Below are 12,386 nucleotides of genomic sequence, written 5' to 3' on the forward strand. Positions count from 1 at the left end.
TCAGGGGAGGCTGTTGAACTCCTGGTTGGCTTGAAGCATAAACATTACAAATGTCAAATTCTTAGACTTGGGGCAGTGGGGAGGTTGGAGCAGGGAGGCTTTGTTGATATTGTTTGTCAGCATCCAACTTGGGATGGAATGACCATGCTGGATGGCAATATGGCCATACCCTACCCTCTTCTCCATTGCCCCCAGGGTCTCAGCTTCTAAAACAACAGGTTTGCCAAGGAATTGCCTCCAGAATAAAAACAGTTCAAAATTTTTTTTTTAACCTTGGGGCACCTAGGTGGCTCAGTCGGTTAAGCGGCCGACTTCGGCTCAAGTCATGATCTCGCAGTTTCGTGAGTTCGAGTCCCATGTAGGGCTCTGTGCTGACAGCTCAGAGCCTGGAGCCTGCTTCGGATTCTGTGTCTCCCTCTCTCTCTGCCCCTCTTCTGCTCATGCTCTGTCTCTCTCTCAAAAATAAATAAACATTTTTTTTTAAAAACTAACCTTAATAGAGCCCTTACTATGTGTTAAACACTATTCTGAGAATTGTACATCTATCGTCTTGTTTGATGCTCAAAATAACCCAAAGAGGCAGGCACTATTATCACCCCATTTTATAGGTAGAGAAACTGAGCTCTGTTCTAAGCATTTTACATGTATCAAGCCCAGACGGATCTGCACAGCCATGAACTTGAGGCTAGTGAACCAAGGAGGCAGGTGCCATGCATCACGTGCCATCCACCACGCACTCTGGTTACAGTAGTCCCCCCTCATCCGTGGTTTCAGTCACCCATGGTTGACCACAGTCCAGAAGCAGATGATCCTCTTTCCGACCTGTTGTCAGAAGGTCGGCAGTAGACTAACATTATGTCACATGCCTGTATATCCCCCTCACTTCATCTCATCATGCAGGCATTCTGTCATCTCACATCATCACAAGAAGAGAGGTGAGTACAGTACAACAAGGTATTTTGAGAGAGAGACCGCATTCACTTAACTTTATTGACAGCATATTGTTATAATTACTCTGTTTTAATAATAGTTATTGTTGTTAATCTCTCACTGTGCTTAATTTATAAACTTTACCATATTTATGTACAAGAAAAAACATAGTATATATGGAACTTGGTATTATCCATGGTTTCAGGCATCCACTGGGGGTCCTGGAATATATCCCGCACAGATAAGGGTAGGGACGCCACCGGACTTCTAGTCCCAGAAACAGCAGGGGCCACATCTGGCAGTGGCAAGATGGCAGCCATGGGTCCTCAGGGCAAGAGCAACTTCTCTACCTGATCAGTCTGTGGAGTAATTTGGGGTGTGGTTCTTAGCTAAGAGGCTTCCAGACTGCTTCCTTGCCCTCTTGGAGAACCCATAAGCTGTTGATATTGTCTAGCAATCTATTTCCAGCTAGAGTTGTATTCTGTTGTGGCTGAGATCACTGGCTGATGTAAAATGTGAAGTGCTTGGTGTGCCACACGTCAGTTTTCTCTTCTCTGCAGATCTGCGCTGTGCATTCAGCCTTTAAATGTTTATGTACCTTATTAAGAATCACACGGGGCGCCTGGGTGGCTCAGTCAGTTAAGCAACCGACTCTTGGTTTTGGCTCAGGTCACCTTCTCACGGTTCATGAGTTCAAGCCCCATGTCAGGATCCTCACTCCACAGTGTGGAGTCTGCTCGGGATCCTCTCTCCCTCACTCTCTCTCTCTCTGCCCCTCCCTCACTCATGCTCTCTCTCTCTCTCTCTCTCAAATAAATAAAAACTTAAAAAAAATAAGTTGACAAAAAAATTCAACATTTAAAAAAAAAAAAGAATTACACATTGTACTATGCCATCACATTAAACTACTGGGAGGTCTTAAGGTGAGTTTTCTTCATAGAGAACAAAAGTGCATCATCATGTGATTCTTAAAGCGGAGATTGTTGCTGGAAAGCAAACAGCGCTATTCCTTCCTTGATGTCTCAAGGATAAAGAGGGGTGAATGAAGACTTTTGGCTTTTCAACAGACTGTAAGTTCAGACTCTTCTGGGTATCGATTCCCACCTTGTTTACTTTACTCATGAGACACACTCAGGATGATGAAACATCCTGTTTCCAACTGCCCAACTCCCCCACCTTGGGATGGGGCTCATGAGAGAAACTAATGCCTTTGGCAGTGAGTGTATCCCCAGTTTTCTTAACTCTCTTTTTTTTTAATTGAGTTTTCACTTTATTTTTATTTTTGTTAATGTTTATTTATTTTTGAAAGCAAGAGAGTGAGAGTGGGGGAGGGGCAGACAGAGAGGGGGGCAGAGGATCTGAAGCGGCCTCTGCACTCACAGCAGAGAGCGCAAGGCAGGGCTCGAATCACGAATCTTAAGATCATGACCCAAGCCTATCTGACTGAGCCACCCAGGCACCCCCTTAATTCTTTTTTCAAGCCCAGAGTTGACTGTGGTTTTTTTCCAGTTTTATTGAGGTATGACTGACAAAAATTGTATGTATTTGAGGTATACATGTGATGTTTTGATATATGTATACACTGTGAAACAATTACCACAATTAAGCTAATTAACATATCCATCACCTCACACAGTGTGTGTGTGTGTGTGTGTGAACACTTGAGATCTACTCTCTTAGCAAATTGCAAGTACAGAATACTGTATTATTTATATAGTCACCATGCCATACATTAGGTCTCCAAAACATATTCCTTCTGTACCTAAAAGGCCAGGTTTGTCTGCCTGCTTTCCCCACCCCCAGCCCCTGGCAACCACCACTTTAATTTAATTTAATTTTTTAATGTTTTATTTATTTTTGAGAGAGAGAACGGGCAGGGGAGGGGCAGAGAGAGAAGGGAACGGAAGATTCAAAGCAGGCTCCGTGTGGACAGCAGCAAGCCAGACGCAGGGCTCAAACTCACGAACTGTGAGATCATGACCTGAGCCGAAGTCAGATGCTCAAACCAACTGAGTCACCCAGGCACCCCAGGAGTCTGACATTTTTAGATTCCACATATATATCAGATCTTCTGGTATTTGCGGAAATAACTGTTTTTAAAAGAATAATTCCACAAAGTCTTGTATTATTCTTTTATTGTTGGGGTAATTTATTCATGTCTGTTATAAGTATATTTTGAGCCTGACATTTACAGAAGTCACGAACTCGCCCAATGGGTCACTGTTAATTCCATGGTTTTCACTACCTTGTTCTGTTTGCACGTCGATCAGAGGATGAATGGCTCTGCGCACGTATATGAATCAAGTTCAAGGATAAATGCTCTGTCAGGGACCAATTCAAAGCCTTCTGTGCCTTGTGAGTGATTGCTGAGGGCCAGCTAATCACTGCCTCTCAGGGCAGCACACCCAGCTACTGAGTTCCTGGTAAATTGCTTTAAAAAATATACATATGTTAAAAATGACAACTCTGAGTGGTATAAATAAATTAACTGCTTCATAATTTTTTTAAAAACTGTGGGAAAATGCCAGGGTTAACAATGCATTCACATAATGCCTTTTAAAGTTATGACATACTCTAGGCTTACTTTAACATTTTACTGCATACACAGTTTTAATTTGCCATGCATAACATTCATCCTTGCCTTTAAAAACAAACAAACAAACAAACAAACAGACAGACAAACAAACAAAAACCCTTCTGTGTGGTATGGATTCTACCTGAAAAATTCAAATCACAGTCTTAGGAATTGTTTTAAGGAGAAGTGGGATGCCAGGAAGTAAATCAACGGTGTTCCCACTGGGTCGTTTGTATCAGGGAATGTGCAGACATGGGTCGAGTGTGGGTTTATGTGTCTGTATATTCTTTCAAGTATTTAACCTAAACTTTCAGAACTGTATTTGAAAGTGTGTCGCAAATATTATAAGGTCAAGAACTACTACAGAAGGCAAGTAGTGAGCCCTCTGGTGTGAGAAAAGGGAACTTGGGTCCTGGATCCCAGCCTTCAGATTAAGTATGATAGTGGATATAAGTTGGGATGGTAAGAGCATATTCTAGAGCAAACACGGATAGAATGGGGTGATGAGTAAAGAATGAGACTATGAGCAGTAAGAAACTCAGTTGAAGATGTCACTTATAAGAAGAGGGATAAGGAGGATCTATTTATGTATGTGGACCAGGAAGTCCCTAGGGCTAGAGACGGCTGTATGGTCAGTGGCAAAGATACCCAAAGTTGGAACTGCAGACAGACAGGAAGCAGGGATGGGCATCATGGGAATGAAGATACAGAGATGGTACACAAGGAAAGAATTCCCCAGCTGCCTCTTCTTAGTCTCCCCCAGCTTTGAACTTGAACACTCAAATGAGTCTTCTTGGGGGAAGCCTCTCACAAACTGACTACTGCTCAATCTGTTTTATCTAGAAGGGGACATAAAGAACAAAATTTTTCTGACACTTCAAGGAATATCCTGGTGAAGAAGGAAAGTACATTCGAGAGCCCAGAAATCAGCAAGCATACCCATCAGTAAGGCAAAGAGAGTCCTGAGAGGAAAACAGCCAGGTCACCCAGGGGGTTAGCAGGGACCTATCACTGAAGACAGGCCACAGGTGGAGTTCATTGAATCCTGGGGCAAGCCTGAGTCTTAATCAGAACTGGTCCTGAGCACCCATTTTCATGTCCAGCCCAAATGAAAGCCCATAGGATGTGCCTATGTGGACACAGGGGCCAGTAACGATCCGTGGACTGCCCACAGTGGCTGTAACTGCCATGGCTCCTGAAAGACACTGGATTGCCACCCAGGGGCTGGCAGAAAGTGGTCAAACTTGGTGGAGTGCTTGCTTACATACAAGACACTGTGAAAGACTGTTGACTGTTGTCATCTTTTAGTCCTCACCACACCTTCATGGGGGTAAATTATAATCCTTGTTTGAGTGGCAAGGAAGCCAAAGTTCAAAGTTAGGTATTTTATTCAAGATAACAGAGCGACACCAAAATATGAACCCAGAAACTCCTGCCTCCAAAATTCATGCTGTTTTCAATAAATTTAATGTGTTCCCTGAAAGACCCTCAGATTAGTTTATTCTTCATTCAACAATTCTACATAAAAAAAAAGGAAGAAAGAAAGAAAGGAAGGAAGGAAGAAAAGAAGAAAGAAAGAAAGAAAGAAAGAAAGAAAGAAAGAAAGAAGAAAGAAAGAGAAAGAAAGAAAGAAAGAAAGAAAGAAAGAAAGAAAAGAAAACCTAGAAAATCTCCAGATGTTTGAAAATTAGGCAACACATTTCTAAATAACAATTAAAGTAGAAAATATTTTTTAATTGAATGATAATAAAAAGAGACACATGAAAACTTAAGATCTGCAAAAGCAGCACTGAGAAGAAGATTTATAGTACTAACTGATGAATAAGAAAAGAAAGTGTGCTGAAAATCAGTGATTTGTCTTAAGCTTCTATCTTAAGAAGCTGAATAAAGTGGGGCACCTGGGTGGCCCAGTTGGTTAAGCATCCAACTTTGGCTCAGGTCATGATCTCATGGTTCATGAGTTTGCATCAAGCTCTGTGCTGTCAGTATGGAGCCTGCTTGTTATTCACTCACTCCCTCTCTCTCTCTGCCTCTCCCCTGCTCTCTCTTTCACTTTCTCTCTTTCAAAAATAAATATGTAAACATTAAAAAGAAAGAAGCTGAATAAAGAAGCCCAAGGAAATTAGAAAGAACTTTTATATCCCTAATAATAAAGAGAAGAGTGAAAAACAATTAAATAGAAAGAGAAAACAAAGCTAAAGGTCAGTTCTTTGGAAGAGTAATAAAAGTGATAAATCCTCAAGCACAACTAATCAGGAAAGAAAGGGACAACAAATTGCCAGTATCGGAAACAAATATATGTTTTAATTGCCTATTATATAGGTAAGACACTGAGGAGGAGGAGGAGGAGGAGGAGGAGGAGGAGGAGGAGCAAGAGGAGAAAAATGTATTTGTTTTGAAGCCATCCATAAAAATCGTAATTCAGATTCTATTATATTCAATTTAAACTCACATGCATTTATTAGAGAAGAACATAAAGCATGTCTTTATAGGCCTAGAAAGAAAGCACCTATTTTGGAGACAGACAGAGCTGAGTTGAAATCCAGCCTCCACCTTGAACTAAATGTATGACTTTAGGCATATTATATAATCTCTCTGAACTTCCACTTCCAGTCTACCAAATGGAAGACGATAATACCAACCTCATAAGGCTGTTGGAAGAGTGGGAGGTAAAACACATGGGTGGCTTCTATCCTACAGAATTCTTTCCCCAACATGACCCATAACCATGGCATTTATACTTTAACTATGTGTAGAAAGGATACAAAATAAGATCCTGGGACAAGGTCATTCATTCAGAAATGTATCATTTCTGAGAAGTGTCGGTATTTACCTTCCCTTAATTACCTGTATCAATAAGAAAGCTTTAGGGTGGTCATCTTCAAAACAAAGGCCATTACCAGGGCACCTGGGTGGCTCAGTCGGTTAAGCAGCCAACTTCGGCTCAGATCCTGATCTCACAGTTCGTGAGTTCAAGCCCCGCGTTGGGCTCTGTGCTGACAGCTCAGAGCCTGGAGCCCGCTTCGGATTCTGTGTCTCCCTCTCTCTCTCTGTCCCTCCCCCACTCATGCTCTGTCCTCTCTCTCTCTCTCTCTCTCTCTCTCTCAAAAATAAATAAACATTAAAAAAAAGGCCACTACCAACATATAAACAACATAAAAGCACATATGAAAATTAAAATGAAATAATTTAACATAAAATTTTCGTTTTAATTTCATACCATAATTTTTTCATGAGTATTAGAAAGTCAACGTAAAAACTATTCCAATAACATAAGTTATTTTTAAACGTTGGGGGAAAGGCTCCCAGCTCTAGTGTTGGCATCATGACAGAAGATCCCCCCCAAGTCCTCAGCTTCCCAGCAGTAGCGTGTCTCCTGAGTTACCCATGCTGATGCAGACCACAAGACTCAAAGATCTGAAACCACCATGCTGACTGGCTCATATCTTAGATCTGCAAGATGAATGCTCAGGATATTTCACACATTGAAGAAACCTGATAGGCCTATGACAAGAGAGAGGGAAAAAAACAAAAACAAAAACAAAAACAGGAGATCAAGAGGCAGTACAGTATATCTATGGTTCAATTCCCCAGTGCACATAGCCTCTTCATTAGCAACAAAAGAATACATGAACCACTCGGCATCCAAACAATTTCCTCTCCTGCGGTGACAGCACAGAGAAAGGTCAAATCCAGGAGTGAACAACTTAAAGCGTGGCCCAATCTGGTTTCATGTCACTTGTAAAGCCAGAGAAATAAATACTGAGAAGATATGTTTGATGACAATGTGTGGAGATGAAAACAAATGTCTGGCTCTAACATGTCACAAGTACGTGCTATGAATGTCAGCTGATGACCAGAAACAACGGAGGCAGCAGCCTGAGATGAGGGCTCTCCAATATTTTCTGCTGATTTGCTTTCTTCTCTCCAGAAGCTTCCTGAGAGAGGATTGAGCCACAGGGTCAGAGATAGAGAGAGGGTAAAGACTCTCTGGAGGAAGGCTGGTGGCCACCAGGAGGAAGACCGCACGCCGTTTGCACAGAACAAATCCTAGATGAGAATCTAGCCAGTGAGGGCCTCTCAGTTTCATGAAAATGAGATAACAAATCAATAGGGTCCAGTGGGAGTGGCTGGTCTATGGACAAGAGTGGATAGTGAGGATTGTGGTCCATTAAATTGTAGCTGAACCTGATTTTGTTAAATGTGAGTCAAGAAAGAGAGAAATCTTTAGAGGCAGCAACCAGCACCCTGGGCTCCTGGGATGGGCCATCTCAGGCTTGTCTCTAGCCAACTGTCATGACCAGCTGGACACAGTGGCTCCAATCCTCGCCAATATGGTAACCTGGAATCCTCCACGTGAATACATTCGGGGGGGGGGGGGGGGGGAGGCGGGGGGGGGGGAAGTGTCCTTTTCCTTAAGGAGATACTGCTATGGAAAAGAAATCTTTCTAAGACCTGAGAAGGTGGCTAAGATTCTGAAGCCACCTTTGTTTTATACTAAATGAAGAGAACAGGAATACGTTCCTTAACTAGTTTTTAATTTGGGGAAACTCAATTTTGGAAAAGAAGTAGCAATTATGCTGTTAAGATGCTCTCTCTCCATAAATATGAAAATATTCATATCCAGTGTTCCAATAAAATGGACACACTTTGGATATGTTGGACAACATGTTGATGGATAGAGACAGAGTATATTTTGAAGTAACTTACAGGGAGTAGTGCACCCTTTAGGTTCTTAAAAAATATGCCACAAGGGGGCACTAACCAGGAAAACACGCTGACATTTTTCCAGTAATCCAAAAAAGTACTGTTAACCTTCTGTTGATTCCACTGGTTAAAACATGAAGAAATCCTGTAGAATCCTGAAGAAAACGTGAAGAAATCCTGTACATATTTCATCAGGACTGTGAGTGTGTGCATGCAGAAAAAAGGAAAAGGACGTGAAGGGGATACAGCCAAAGGTTAATAGTATTCGTCCCCAGGTGGGATTTATAAAGGGGTAACAGCAGAATCCACAGGAAGTCTGATCTATATAAATGTATTCACACTTCTGTTTGCCTATTAAACAATCACACCAAAACAGCTGGACAAAAGTTGGTTAAATTGGAAGGTACGTCTGACATGGAGTGATTTCAACTTCAGGATATGTCGATATGCATGATATTCACTGTAGGCTCCCGTGGGGACAAGCAGCTTTCTTGAAAAGCCACAGAACTCTTACCATACAAGGGGCCCCGAGGAGCTGGTAATTTAAAGAATCATGCTGAATATATTACAGCCTCATGGTTGGAGAAAAGGACCAGTGACTTCAAATATGACCCCCAAGTTTAAGGTCACATGAGCTGATGCTCAGCATGACAGGTGTTGGCTTACAAATCACTTCCTTTGATGTTGGTCACTTTGATGTGGGCCAAGTCCAGACGGAAGGTAGCCTTTTGCATCTTCCCAGGTAGAGAACGAGTGAGCTCAACTGGAGCCTGCAGTAGGCATGAATGAGGCTGACTGATGGCCATTAATACAAGAAAGGGGAATAATTAAAATGAGGGGGGAGGGGAGAAGGATGTTGAGGATAGTTGAGGATGAGACCCAGGCCCATTCCCCAATCTTCTCCTAGGTCTTTAGCGTCCCATTTTCCCGACACAACACATCTTTGAGTAACTTAGACGGGTCAGATGTCTGCAATGTTTCTTTTACAGTTGTTCTTGTCCCTTTGTTCTGATTGTTTTCCCATCTGACTGTGGTGGAAAGCGTGTGTTCTTCCCAGAGAGCAGTTTCCAGAAAGCAGCCAGCTGACTGAGGGGGAATTCAGGTCATTTTGAGACAAAAGCCCTCAGTGAATGTTCTTGGAATCTGTCCTTCTGCCTTTCTGCTAGGGTTGGTGGGAGAAGGTGGTGACAGAAGGAGACAGGAAAAGGGTTCCCAGATTCCAACCTCTGTGTTCTCTGAGAATTTTTTACTCTCTGCATCAGTCTTATTGTAAGCCGTCACTTATGGGAAAATCCCCAAAGATGCTTCTGGAAGGAGTCCCTGCTTAGAAATGAGTGAGGGTCCCAGTTTAGATAGCAAAGTTGCTGATGACTTTAAAAATATATACCTATCTGTAATTGTAAACTTTTCCCTAATAAACACATATTACTGGTAAAAAAAAAAATTAAGATTTTTGCATTTTCTAATTTATGAAAGATAAAGTTTGGTAGACTTCCATGTGGCAACTTACCAAGAGTCAGGCATCTATGCTGAGATCCAACTAAAGAAACTTCACATGCAAAATATTGCCATGTCACAAAGGTTGTACAAAATCTTTGCATTTGACAAAACGTGCTTTTGTTCCCCTGCAAGTCAGCAGGTTTGCACCCCTGTGTCAGGCCTCTCATGTGGGAAGCCAGGAAAAGGTCATCATCCCAGATCACCATCAAGGCCCGAGAGGGGCTCCCACTGCCCTCCTGGCTCAGAAGAGGCTGAGGAAAGGGGGAAAAAATGCCTATAGATGGCAAGACAGCCATTTCTTTTTTTTCAGAAGTCAATTACCTGTAATTATTCTCGCAGGTAAATGTAATATTCCTTTTGCTTAGAATCAGTTTCAGATTTTTAATGGAGGCATCCGAACACGAGTCACTGGGAAAGAAAGAAAAAAAGAGTTAAATGACAAGGTCTTGCAACCATTTCCTGAGTCTCTCGGTTTCTTCTAGGTAGCAAGCCCTGGGCAAGCCCCTGGGAAAAGTGGAAGCAGAAGTTGCTTTTTTTTTTTTTTTAACCTTTATTTATTTTTGAGACAGAGAGAGACAGAGCATGAATGGGGGAGGGTCAGAGAGAGGGAGATACAGAATCCGAAACAGGCTCCAGGCTCCGAGCTGTCAGCACAGAGCCCGACGCGGGGCTCGAACTCACGGACCGCGAGATCATGACCTGAGCTGAAGTCAGCCGCTTAACCCACTGAGCCACCCAGGTGCCCCCAGAAGTTGCTTTTAAGAGCTCACAGGCCAGCAGGGGAGTAGCGATGAAATTGAGAGGTTGTTGCGATGGGCCGAATGCTGAGCCCATCATTTCCTGAGCCAACCTGTTCTCAATGCATTCTTGTGACTGTGGCTTTTTCCCTGGACTGATTCCTAAGATAACCCTGAGAATATACATGCACAACGTAGTAACATATACCTGGAAATATTTCTGATGTCCTGCATCACCCAGGCCTGTAGCGTATGAACCTTCTCTGGATGCAAATTAAAGACTTCCACACGTGCAAAAGTGCTAAGGTAAGAAGAGGCAGAGAACATTGTTAACCCCAAACGGAATCGTTCAGCCAACCACAGGCCTCGTCAAAAACCAGCAGGCAGGGAACCACTGGACCGAGCCTGCGTTGTGGGATTGACCCATGATTTGCACTAGAAACGGCCATTCTCATTCATCGTGACCCTCGCTGAACAGGATTCTCAAAATAAGATTCTTCATCGGGACATTGATGATGATTCTTCAAGCACTTGCTCTTCAAAGAGGAGCCTCCCACCAACATCCTGAGCATCGTCTGGGACCCAGTTAGACCTAGAGAATCTCAGCCCACCAGCACCTGCTGAATCAGAATCTGCAGCCAAACAGTCCCCAGACGACCCACACTCAGTGAGGCTTGAGATGCACTCCTCTGAGAGCCCCGGATGCCCTGCTCTGACCCCAGTCCTAAACTCTTCTCCACTGGTCTCGGACAGCTGCCACTCTTGCGGCAAGAACTTGGACCCCGAATATCAGATTATGAAATCCCGGAATGTTGACGCTCTCACCCAAAAGCCTACAAGCTTGGGGTCAGAGGAAGACGATGGGGCATCTGGGTGGCTCAGTCGGTTAAGTGTTCAACTCTTGATTTCGGCTCAGGTCATGATCTCACGGTTCGTGAGTTCAAGCCCTGTGTCGGGCTCCATTGACAGTACTGGGCATCCTTGGGATTCCCTCTCTCTCCCTCTCTCTCTGCCCCTCCCCGGCTCGTGCACGTGCACGTGCTCTCCTTCTTTCAAAATAAATGAACTTAAAAAAAAAAACTCTAAAAAAAAAAAGAAGAAGACAAAAAGATGCTTCTTTGCAGAAGTCAATATCAAAACCGGAGAGAAGGAAAATTAATTTGGGGTACCCAGAGTGCCAGGAGCACTTCAATAGCCGCCCCTCCTCTCGATCCAGCCTTATCCAGAGGAAGAGTGGCGAACAAAGGCTGGAAAAGTAACCATGTGGTAAAAACTGTATAGAAAGAGGTCAGAGAGGGAAGGCATTGGTGTGGCCCAGTTCAGCGCTGCAGATTAAATGAGAGAGTAATAGCTACGACTCACTGAGCCGTCTCTGTGTTGTGAGACACAGAGCTCAGCACTTTCCATACATTATCTCAGTTCATCTTCAAATCATCAACACCTCTGCAGGTGCATGCCACAGGGGCTCCCAGGGGTCACACAGGAAGACCAGAGCCCCTACTTTTAACACTATCATAATATGGAAGTTAAAAGCCCCTACTTTTGGGGCGCCTGGGTGGCTCAGTCGGTTAAGCGGCTGACTTTGGCTCAGGTCACGATCTCGCGGTCCGTGAGTTCGAGCCCCGCGTCGGGCTCTGGGCTGATGGCTCAGAGCCTGGAGCCTGCTTCCGATTCTGTGTCTCCCGCTCTCTCTGACCCTCCCCCGTTCATGCTCTGTCTCTCTCTGTCTCAAAAATAAATAAACGTTAAAAAAAATAAATAAATAAAATAAAAAAATAAAAAAATTTTTAAAAAAAAGCCCCTACTTTTAACACTATCATAATATGGAAGTTAAAAGCCCCTACTTTTAACACTATCATAAGTTAGGGGCAATGCCTATACAGATAGTTAAGGGCCAAGAACCCAGCCCAGTAGTGGTTTGACTGCTCAACTATGAT

The 12,386-nt window shown here is 43.3% G+C and overlaps 1 protein-coding gene across 2 annotated transcripts in view; it reads right to left on the reverse strand.

Annotated features, from left to right (window-relative positions):
- Nucleotides 1-2,959: 2,959 nt before the first annotated feature.
- The window catches only part of CD38 (CD38 molecule), a 60,979-nt gene continuing 51,552 nt past the window's right edge, over nucleotides 2,960-12,386 (reverse strand). Inside the window, exons 6-8 of one of the 2 annotated variants that reach the window (XM_042936851.1) lie at nucleotides 10,658-10,750; nucleotides 10,034-10,120; nucleotides 2,960-3,361 (exon numbers count right to left, since the gene is read on the reverse strand). In XM_042936851.1, the coding sequence (XP_042792785.1) occupies nucleotides 3,340-3,361; nucleotides 10,034-10,120; nucleotides 10,658-10,750 (202 nt within the window). In that variant the 3' untranslated portion in view covers nucleotides 2,960-3,339. Of the gene's footprint in view, nucleotides 3,362-6,620; nucleotides 7,010-10,033; nucleotides 10,121-10,657; nucleotides 10,751-12,386 lie in introns of those variants that run through there. The other variant, XM_042936850.1, reaches the window with a different exon arrangement.

Source organism: Panthera leo, chromosome B1 (assembly GCF_018350215.1).
Source record: "Panthera leo isolate Ple1 chromosome B1, P.leo_Ple1_pat1.1, whole genome shotgun sequence".
NCBI classification, from domain to species: domain Eukaryota; kingdom Metazoa; phylum Chordata; class Mammalia; order Carnivora; family Felidae; genus Panthera; species Panthera leo.